At 42.6% G+C, this 10,603-nt stretch overlaps 1 protein-coding gene across 3 annotated transcripts in view; it reads right to left on the minus strand.

The window, feature by feature from the left end:
- Epb41l4a (erythrocyte membrane protein band 4.1 like 4A) overlaps window positions 1–10,603 on the minus strand; it is a 202,648-nt gene that overhangs the window by 79,959 nt on the left and 112,086 nt on the right. For 2 of the 3 annotated variants that reach the window (XM_021214291.2, XM_029547046.1), the window contains exons 5-6: window positions 6,792–6,870; window positions 1,131–1,228 (exon numbers count right to left, since the gene is read on the minus strand). In XM_021214291.2, coding sequence (XP_021069950.1) covers window positions 1,131–1,228; window positions 6,792–6,870 — 177 coding nt within the window. The remainder of the gene's footprint in view (window positions 1–1,130; window positions 1,229–6,791; window positions 6,871–10,603) is intronic. The other variant, XM_021214292.2, reaches the window with a different exon arrangement.

Raw genomic sequence — 10,603 nt, forward strand, 5'->3', positions numbered from 1 at the left:
ATGTCATTTTATTCATATAGCTTTCCCCTTAACTCTCACAGGTAACGGTATTTGTAGGAAGTGTGTCTAGAAATACAGGGATGGAATTTTTCTATCATGTTTAAACATTTTTCTTCAAATGCTTTTATCAATAAAAATGATACAGCTAAGATAACTACTAAATAGCTTTACTAAAACATGACGAAGGGGAAAAAAAGCTTCAGCAAAGACGTAAGTAATATAAATAAATTAGGATTTAGAAAATAAAGTGGTTTTGCGTTCCCAGACTATCATCATTTTTTTTTCAGTTCTTCTTATCAGTATTTATGAAATACAATGAACGTGTACGTTTTGAGTTCGAGGTTATATATTCTGGCAACACTGGAGATGATCCATGTACCTTCTCTGACAATGTAGCCAAGAGGGTGAACATAGCATTCAAAACAACCACGCCGCAGGTGACAGACTGGCTCTGTCTGGCAACCATCAACACAGAGAAACAAAGCCACCCAAAAAGTTAGGGTTAACCTCTTCCTCCAATGATCTACCTTCAGCCCAGTTTATCTTATGACATTCTGCCTGGGACATCTAGTCTATATAATGTGTAGTCTACTAATGTCTCAAAGACTAAGCTATTCATCTGGGCTTCCCAGTTCCACATTTGAAACATGCCTGGGCTGAGCCTTCAAAGGGACCAAATAACACAGAGCCACCTGACACAGCCACCGTGGTGACCCAGGAAGTGAAGTACTTAAGAGTTCAGATAGTGTCATTCTGGGCTTGTTATCACCACGATGACAGCGGCGGCATGGTCTCTGAGACAGGACAGGGATGGGCACGGGCTACAGAGTCACAGAACTCATGCAGAGGGGAGAATCGAAAGAGGTTTTGGCTTTCTACTTAGGAATCAGAGTTAATCCTGAAGCTAGAACCGTATCTAGAATCCCTTTAAGGAAAAATGTAGCCAGCTCCATTCTTACATCTTTTGAAAGGATACTGGTTAAGATTTGAATTCTGACTGGTTTCATTTTATTTTCCAAAATAACATCTAATAAGAGTTGCAAAAAAAAAAAAATAAACTTACATACAAATAAAAATTCAAATATTTCCCCCAAGCATTTCTGAAGCACATGGACCTGAGTGGAACCTACCCTGGATGGCATATGCCCCCATCTGAGCAGCAATATTGACAGGGCAAGGCAGCCGGCCCTGGAGGGCATCTTGCTTCACCTGTAAGAAAAACTGATATCTAAAAGAGAAATGGAGAAAGGAGATTAACAATCTCTGGTGCTGCTCAGACTTGAAGCCTCAGGCCCTGACCAGCAAGAGAAAACCAAACATCTTTAATTTAAAAGAACACGCCACTCCCAGCCTTCTGCGAACAGAGAGAGATGAGACCAGACAAACCCACTTCACGTGGCCACACTGGGTTACTGAACTCTCTAGGCAAACCATCTGGCCGCACAGCCGTTCTGCTGCTCACTGCATCTGTAGCCTTTCACTGTTACTTAGTGTCTCTACTCCGGATGGGGAAAGGACAGTACCAATTCATGGGGGTCAGTGCGAAGTCACCATCATCGTCAGTATCACGGCTGTGAGTACGTCAACAGGTGCTGTTCTCAAGAGGAAGAAATGACAAGGACCCTACCTGGATTTTATGTGTCATCTACAAGGCCCAAAAGCATGTACCCCAGCCAAAATCAACACTACAGTGTTATCTCCACCTGTCTTCCCACGCAGTAAGACTCAGCTCATTGTTTCAGCTTGGCTCATTCCATGTTTCCTTGTTTTATAATCACGGTACCAAGAAGTGTTTTCAGCACTGTTAAAAACTGTAACACCTTCTGTGGCTTTCACATACAATCACCTAGGAAAAATGGGGTCAGCGCTGTGATCTTCATTCTGCAGATGACGAAACTGGCCCGAGATCTCAGAACTGCTGGCTAAGCAGCAGAAACAGAACTAGAGCCCAAGGACTCAGATTCTAGAACTCTCCCAGCCAGGAGACCACATGTGGGCTGGAGGATGGCTCTGTTGATAAAGTGCTCACTGTACAAGCAGAGGAACCAGAGTTTGGTCCCAAGAGCCTGCTTTTTAAAAGCAGATATGGTAGTGTGCCTATAATCCCAGCCTGTAGGAGGCAGATATGGGTAAATTTTCGGAGTTCCCTGGCAAAGCTAGGCTAATTGGTAATCAGAGGCCAATGAGAACACTTGTCTCAAGATTTAAGGTGGACAGTGCCTGGGGACCAACACCCACAGTGACCTCTGGCCTACACACACACACACACACACACACACACACACACACACATGCATGCATCCACACATGCATCCATACACATAAACACATGCATACACAAACATGCATACACAAATGCTTCTATACATACATATAAATAGATCCACACACATGCATACACACACACATGCATCTACACATATACCCACTCACACACTCACAGAGGCACCAACACCATTCATCCACACACATACACACATGCACCCACAGATGCATACACACACATACAGGTGCACATGCACACGTGCATCCACACATACACCCCCAAAAACCAGCACACTGCATCTATCCAGTGGCTGCCAGTAATGTGCCCTCACATACCTGCATCCTTCAGGCTGCCCTGTGACCTCCCTTCCTCTGTATGGTGATGCTCAATGTCACCAGGAGTTGCACAGACAAGAAAAATAAATGGAGTCTAGAAATCCTCTGTGATAAATACCTTTACCACTTACAGCTAAAGCCCTATGGGGAATTCTAAATGGTAAAGGCCACACTGGCCATACCCAACTGACACCAAGTTGGAGTGTGGGTGCGGGTTTGAGGCAAAACCTCCTCACTGGCTGCTTCAGGAGCGGACACACTGCTCTCAGGTACTATGTGAGAGACCTAGGGATGTAGAAAAACCATGCCTGACAGCCACATTCAATCACAAATATTTGGCAGTATGGCTGTAACATATTCCTCTCCACCCCGATCCAGGACCCTTGTATGTCTAACCTGGTCTGCCATCCCGTGTATCCCACATCCAGCCTTTGCATGTTTAAATCTGGTCTGCCATTCTGTGTATCCCACTTCCCATCCTTTCAAAGATGTGAGCGCCTTTAGAGTAAAGACATTTTTTTTTTTTAATACTCTACAAAGAAAAATTCCTTACCTTCAGGTTAAGCTCATGCTGCACAGGTCGATGGTAAGATACACTCTTACTTCTTGGGCCAACTCTCTTGCCAGAGAACAAGGGCCAGGTAATGAAAGCAGGTGAGTTTAATACTAAATCCTATCAAATACTTTAGAAACTAAAATGACCTCCTTGTTTTCTTTTAAGTTCAAACAAAACTCATTACACAGTTAAAAGTGCAAAAATGTTTCCATCAAGTGGTGGAAACCAGATCATTTGTTCTTCAGACACAGGGAGCACGATGCTCCACGCAGCTACTAAATGAAGAGTGAGCAAGCAGGGATATCCAGTCTTAACACACCAACCCTAGACATGCATGCTACAAGACTGTGGTTGGATGATGCGTAGCTAAATGCACTCATACGCCTACACAGTTCTGATTAATAACAGGTAAACCTAGAAGACCTATCTCAGGACTCCACATTGATCTTTTTTCTATTTCTTGAAGCAACAAATAAAAAAACGCTATCATGAGCCCCCATCAGCTGCCCTACAGATCTACTGAGGATTTATATCGTTTGCACGGGAGTCTGTACTATGTGTGCGCTAAGTAACTACATTATTCCAGTCATCTTTCTATACAAATATAAAACTCCACTTATCAGAAGAGAACTGGTTGAATGGCAAGAGAGGTCCAAGCAAGATATACAAAATATCATGAGTTTTAAAAATCTATTTACATGGAAACTCTATATGTCGTCAGAAAACCAGGATTTAAAAAAATAAATAAAAGATGACACAATTTTCTCAAAATTACACAACCGATCAGATGGAAGACTATACACACAAAAGTTTCCATTATCCTATATTTCATATAAAATTATGAAAAACTCAAAAATTACTACAGAGTAGACTGGACCAACGTTCCAAAGAACAGAATCAAGATAAGCACTCTACTTGGGATTTTTTTTTTTTTTTATTTGTTTGCTTGCTTGTTTTGTGGCCTTGAACTCAGAAATCCTTCTGCCTCAGCTTCCCAAGTGTTATGGTGTCTAGCTGAACTTAAACTTGGAAACACTGAAACTTCATTTGGAAATACTAGCCACAAAAATGGCTTTCCTTTAATTGAATATGAGAGAATTTTGCTTTTGAGTTTCAGTTTTAGCTTTCAGCCTGGGAAACAGCTCTGTGTGTAGAAAACGCTTGCTGACCAGAACGCTTGCCGGAACCTGACGGTGCGGGAGCAGGCGATGGCAATCCCAGCATTCCCACCACAAGATGGGAGCCAGAGACAGGACAAATGATGGAAGCTCCTGGGCCGATTCAGCCAGGAATGTGCAGCACAGCAGCCGAAGCAAGAGATACCCTGCTTCAGAATAAGAAAGAACAGGGCTGGAGAGATGGCTCAGAGGTTAGGAGCACTGACTGCTCTTCCAGAGCTCCTGAGTTCAAATCCCAGCAACCACATGGTGGCTCACAACCATCTGTAATGGGATTCGATGCCCTCTTCTGGTGTGTCTAGAGAGAGTGCCAGTGTACTCACATACATAAAATAAATAAATCTTTAAAAAAAAAAAAAAAAAAGAAAGAAAGAAAGAAGACTGACCTCCACACACATGCTGTAATACCTATGCACCACACTCATGCACGCACGTGCGCGTGCACGTACACACCACTCACATTTACAATTGGAGACACACACACACAACTCTAAGTAATCTATTCACTTTCCCACAGATCTGTCAGTATAACAATGTACTCATGCAAGTCAATAGCATCACCCGCTCGATATCACCTAGTGATCGCTTATTAAATGTGAATTTAGCTTACCTATGTTTACGTATGTTCATACCACCTATAAGCTAATCATGTCATCTTGGTCTTGAACAATCTGGTGTGATACCTAACAGGAAAATGGTCATGCTTACAGTGCTCTGGGGCATCAACATTAGATGATTCTGAAGGAAGATTTTCTGTTCCCTTAATACACGTTAAACACAGGTAAAGAAATGGATTATAAACCCTTGGCCTTTTCCCTCCTGAACACAAACATATCTGGAAGCTAACTCTATTTAAGTGCAACTTCACTGTCCCGTCAGGACAAACACAGGGTGAACTACCAAGAGTTCACATTGATGCAGTACTTAGCACTCAAACACACGCATCACCTTATACAACGCTTACAGAAGCCTTTCGAGACAGATAAACTGTGGCAGTCAATCAAAATGATAGACTTTCACTGCTTTTAAACCAAGTGTCCCCTTGCCGTTCTGTAATGAGGTATTGACACATTTTTACACCTCTTAGACTGGGTTTCTGCCCTGCTCCGGCCCCCAAATCCACTCTCACCCCCACCCCCACCCTTGCAAAGCTCTAATATAAATTCCTCTCCTCTCAGAACAAGTGTGTGCTAGAAAGCCCACATGGGCACTGGCTTTTCAGAGTGCTCAGAAGCAAACGGAAGCAGGTGATGTGGGGACCAGCAGGTCAGAGGAGGCTGGGAAAGCCCAGTGAGTCCAAAATAAAGATGAAAGAAAGTCTGAGCAGAAAAGCACGAGAAGGCAAAAGATGCCGGGGAGCACGGCCAGCCCAAGGCGCTGCCTGCTGAGCAAGCAAGAGAGCATGAGTTCGGATCCCTAGCACCCACGTCACAAGCCAGGCACAGTGGTGCATGGCTACAGACCCACCCCTGGCTCACTCACAGAGGCAAGCATTTCCCTGGGGCTTGATAGCCAGCCAGTCTAGCCAAATAAATTGGCTTTAGGTTCAATAAAAGACCTTGTCGCAAAAATGAAGAAGAGTGATTACAAAAAAATACCTGACCTCTGACCCTCTGCATGTGCACAACCCTACACATATGCAGAGGCACATATAAAAGGATGGGATAAAGAATGGGAGAAACCCACAGGTTGCCTCTGTTGATCTGATTTCTGTTTTTTGCCATAATGTATGAAGCTTGACTTCAGTCCATAATAAAGTTCACTGAAAATTAACCACTGAGTACTGGCAAACACTTTTACTTCACAGCTAGTTCACTGGTCAAGTGCATTCTTCAGGGAACCAATAGCCTTCTCCGCTGAGGCACTTTCAAACACTACTGTGGACTGTTTAGTGGTCTATCCAACCAATGCCAATGAGAAAACCTGTCTTTACCGAATTTTTTTTTTTTTTTTTGGTAATAAAGACAAAATAATACATTATAATACTGATCTTTTATTTCCCCTGTTAAAACTAAAAGTGATTATCTTTTCATTTCCTGCAGAGATAAATGAAATATTTAAACAGCTGATATTTCCTCTACAGCTAATTAAAGAAAAATAACTGGCTTTCTTAATGTATATTTATAAACACAAAACTAGCATCAAAACACCCTCTGTTTCCAGTTCAAATGACTGTTCTTCTGCAAACACAAAGACTAAAGGCCGAACAATGACAGAAAATATCCATCACAGAGATGCAAAATCTATCATCATGTCACCCAGGTTCCTGTCATTTTTCAAACACATTTATCATGGACCCTGAGCTACCTCGTGCAAGGCTAAAATTTAATCCTCACAGCAGATGTATTGCAAGACATGGCTTAACACACATGCAAGTGTTTCGCCCCAACCTTTATTCCACTTTTAATACAGCCTTTCATATGGCACATTATTCAAAGATAAAGTCAATACTATACCTGGTTATTTCTTCTTTGAGTTTACATGGATCTTCAGCATAGAATTTAATACCAAAATACAAAGTATATGGAGGTCCAGCTTTTAAAAAAAAAGGAAAAACTAATTATACTTCATATTATAATCAAAATTGCATTGTAATATGTAACAACTAATTATATTCACATATGGAGAGTGCATTAAATATGAAAACCATCTATTTTATGCAGTTGACAGTTCATTTACATACAAATTGCATTTTAAGCTTTACAATCTCATATTAAACAATATTAGTATTACAATTTACCTCTAGGTATACTATCTTCTCTCTCTCTCTCTCTCTCTCTCTCTCTCTCTCTCTCTCTCTCTCTGTGTGTGTGTGTGTGTGTGTGTGTGTGTGTTTGTGTGTGTGTGCATGTATGTGTTTGAGTCAGCATCTCTATGTAGTTCTGGCTGGCCTGACTGAAACCTGCTATGTAGACCAGGCTGGCCTTGAACTCACAGAGATCCACTATCCCCTGTGTCCCTATTGTTGGGATTAAACTACCCTTATGTACCACCATGCCTAGCTCACATATACTTTAAAAAACTATTGATGATTTTAAATATGGGGGAAAAACAAAATTAGAAGCTGGGGAAGTGGCTCAGTAGGTAAGAGTGCTTGTTATAGAAACAGGAAGATCTGAGTTCAGATCCCAATACCAGTGTGAACAGCGGACATAGCCGCAGCTGTTCCTGCAGCCCCGGCACTGTGTGGGGCCGAGACAGGAGGTTCTGGGGGGTGCTTTCTGACTGCCAATCTAGCTCCTGGCCCCATAAAGGACCACGTCTCAAGGGAATAAAGCACCCTCTTCTAGTCTCTGCACGTAGGCACACACACATCCACACAAGCACACTTACATTTACACAAAGTGGGAAAGGTATGGCTCAGGACTACTGAAAGCAAGTACCTGCCCACACAGAAAGCACTCACGCTCAAACGCACCACACTGCCGCTGGTCCTGACAACTGCTCGGACAGTCCATACACAGTTTTTATCAACTTATATTTTGAGTTACTCATGCATGAAAGGAGGTGGGAGGAAGGAAAGATTCCTTCATAATCAAAAAAAAAAAAAAAAGCATGCTGACAAATTATTTTTAAAAACCATCCGCTTATCACTTCAACTATAAAAAGAAAAGTTTTTCTGAGTGCAGAGCAGCAGAGGGGACCGTGTCAGCGAGCCACAGGCAGAGGACAATGCACACTCAAACTGATAGAGATCTATCCGTACATACTGGTGTGGGGAGGGTGGCCAGTCTACAGTCCTGAGCACAAAACACTGACATCTCATAGGGAGAACAAAAAGCTAATATATGTTGTTTGTCCCAGGAAAAACACACAAGAAAGTCTTAACTGTGGCAATGGCTGGAAAGAGGACGTAGTAACACTCGGCAAATCAATTAGCTAAACCTTCTAAATCAGGTGTATTTCTTAAGCAAAATAATGATCAGAGAGGTTATGAGGTAGCACAATATCTGGTGCATTCTTAAACTATTTTAATTTTTTGTTTAGATTCATTTACTTTATTTTATGCATATGAGTGTTTGTCTGCATATAGGTATGCACACCAAGTGAGTGTCTGTTACCTCAGAGGTCAGAAGACGGAGTCAGATCCCTGCAACTGAATGTATAGATCATTGGGAACTGCCATATGGGTACCAGGAATAAAACCCGGGGCCTCTTTAAGAGCAGCCAGTGCTATTAATCACTGAGCCATCTCTCCAGTCCCTCAAACTACTCTAAATCAAAAAACAGTCTTACATATGCAAAAAGATTTTTCATTTATTTACCACACACAGAAGACAACAGAAACAAATTTAAAATTCAAATATATATATATATATATATATATATATATATATATATATATATATATATATATATATATATATATATATATATATATTCCCTTAGGTACTGTTATATTGTAGTATATCGTTCCTAGACATATTTCTTACTCAGAGCGAATGAATATGGTCTGCACTGTTTTCCAAGCTAAGAACTTTCAAGCGGGCAGTAATTATTAATAGCCCTAATATGCTTTGGTCTGGGTTTTGGTTTAAGACAGGGTCTCCTGCAGCTCACGGCTGGCCTCAGACACCCCGTCCGGCTGAGGCTGCTGAGAAGTCCTAATCCTCCCGTCTCCACCACCCAACCGCCACACCCTCTGTCTCAGAAGGAAAGGAACATTTTACTTGGTGCTCCAGTTGCTTGTCAGTCAGTGCTGCGACTGGTCATTTCAACAAAGGCTCTGCTCCCCCCCCCACCCCCCACAGAAAGCAGGAGCCACTTGCCGAGTGAAAGCACACAACAGATCCACAGAAACTCCAGTCTCCTTTCATTTTTTAGTTAAATAAATGAAGTCATAACTTAACAAGCTGTGTGGGAAAGAAATAGAACAAGCAATAAAGATAAAACTAATTTATAATGCACGAACCATGTTATTGGCTATTATCACATATTCACACGTGTTTTGTACTCTCTTCCAAAGCTATACTAACTGAATACACAGGACCTCGAGAGCAAGCCCATCCCCCCTTCATGCCTTCCTTCATGACTTACTTGTTACACTTAATGCTTTCTTTAAAAATTTACATTGTAAGACTTTTAGTCTAATTTCCTATCAGTATTCCAATATATCTGGGTTTTATGTATATGCAATCCCCGCTTATATTCCTGACAAATATGCTACTCCCCCTAAACACAGACAAAAGGGAGGTGAGACTATTAAATATTTAGAAGAGCCAGGAAGTCCAGGGATGGCTGAAGGTCTGTGTCAGTCAGGCTGAGCAGATGGGTGTGCCTGTGCCCTCGGGCCAGGCGGCTGGCCTGGGTGCCCAGGGGGGCAGGGAGGCTCGCATGCCTCCGAGAGGTGGATAAAGAGAAGAGACATTCTATAGACTCCAGAGCTACTTTCATTCTGTGGAATGACAGATGACCCTATTCACCGGGCACAGACATCTCATCTGTGTCCAGTCATGAGCAGCTAAGCAGAAACTTGAAAAATACACAATGAAAAACCCTCAGCTCAAGTTAATTTCCTTTGAGGGCTTTGGCCCTTTCCAGTGGCCTATGGAGGGGCTTGTGACACTTCATACTGCCCAGTGTCTGTGGGCACAGGCCTTTAAGAGCAGCACTCACGAGGCAGAGATGGGTGGATCTCTGTGAGTTCAAAACCAGTCTGGTACATAGTGAGTTCCAAGTCAGCCTGGGATACACAGTGTCTCAAACAACAACAGAAGTTCATGAATATTTCATTCTCAGCCCACAAGCAGGTGAGGCTCTGCCGAGGGAAACAGCTTGCCCAAAACCACAGGGATGAGGAGCATCAAGTCTACCCATGCCTAGCATTTGGTACTGTGTGTGCCCTGTCTAGGAAAACAGACCTTTGGAGCGAACTCACCTGGAGCACTTGGTAGAGAAATCTACAGCCCTAGGATACAACCTTGGATCCCATGGAACTGGGGTGGTACAGCTTAGGAGCTATTATGTAGGTACTGGGATCAAACTTAGGTCCTCTGGAAGAGTAACCAGTGCTCTCTAATCACTGAGACATCTCTCTAACCCCCACCCCATCCCCTTCCCCCTCCCCACCCCGCTGTCTGCCTGCTTCTTTTTGAAACAAGAACTTACTTTGTAGCCCAAGCTGACCTAGAACCACTATAAAGCACAAGCTGGCCTCAAATTGTGGCAACCCCCATGCCTCCGCCTCTGTTGTCCTGGGATTGTAGGCGTGAACCACTGTGTTCCTTTAAGTTTACTTTTGTTTTGTTTTGTTTTGTTTTTGTTTTTG

Source organism: Mus pahari, chromosome 15 (genome assembly GCF_900095145.1).
Source record: "Mus pahari chromosome 15, PAHARI_EIJ_v1.1, whole genome shotgun sequence".
Lineage (NCBI taxonomy): Eukaryota > Metazoa > Chordata > Mammalia > Rodentia > Muridae > Mus > Mus pahari.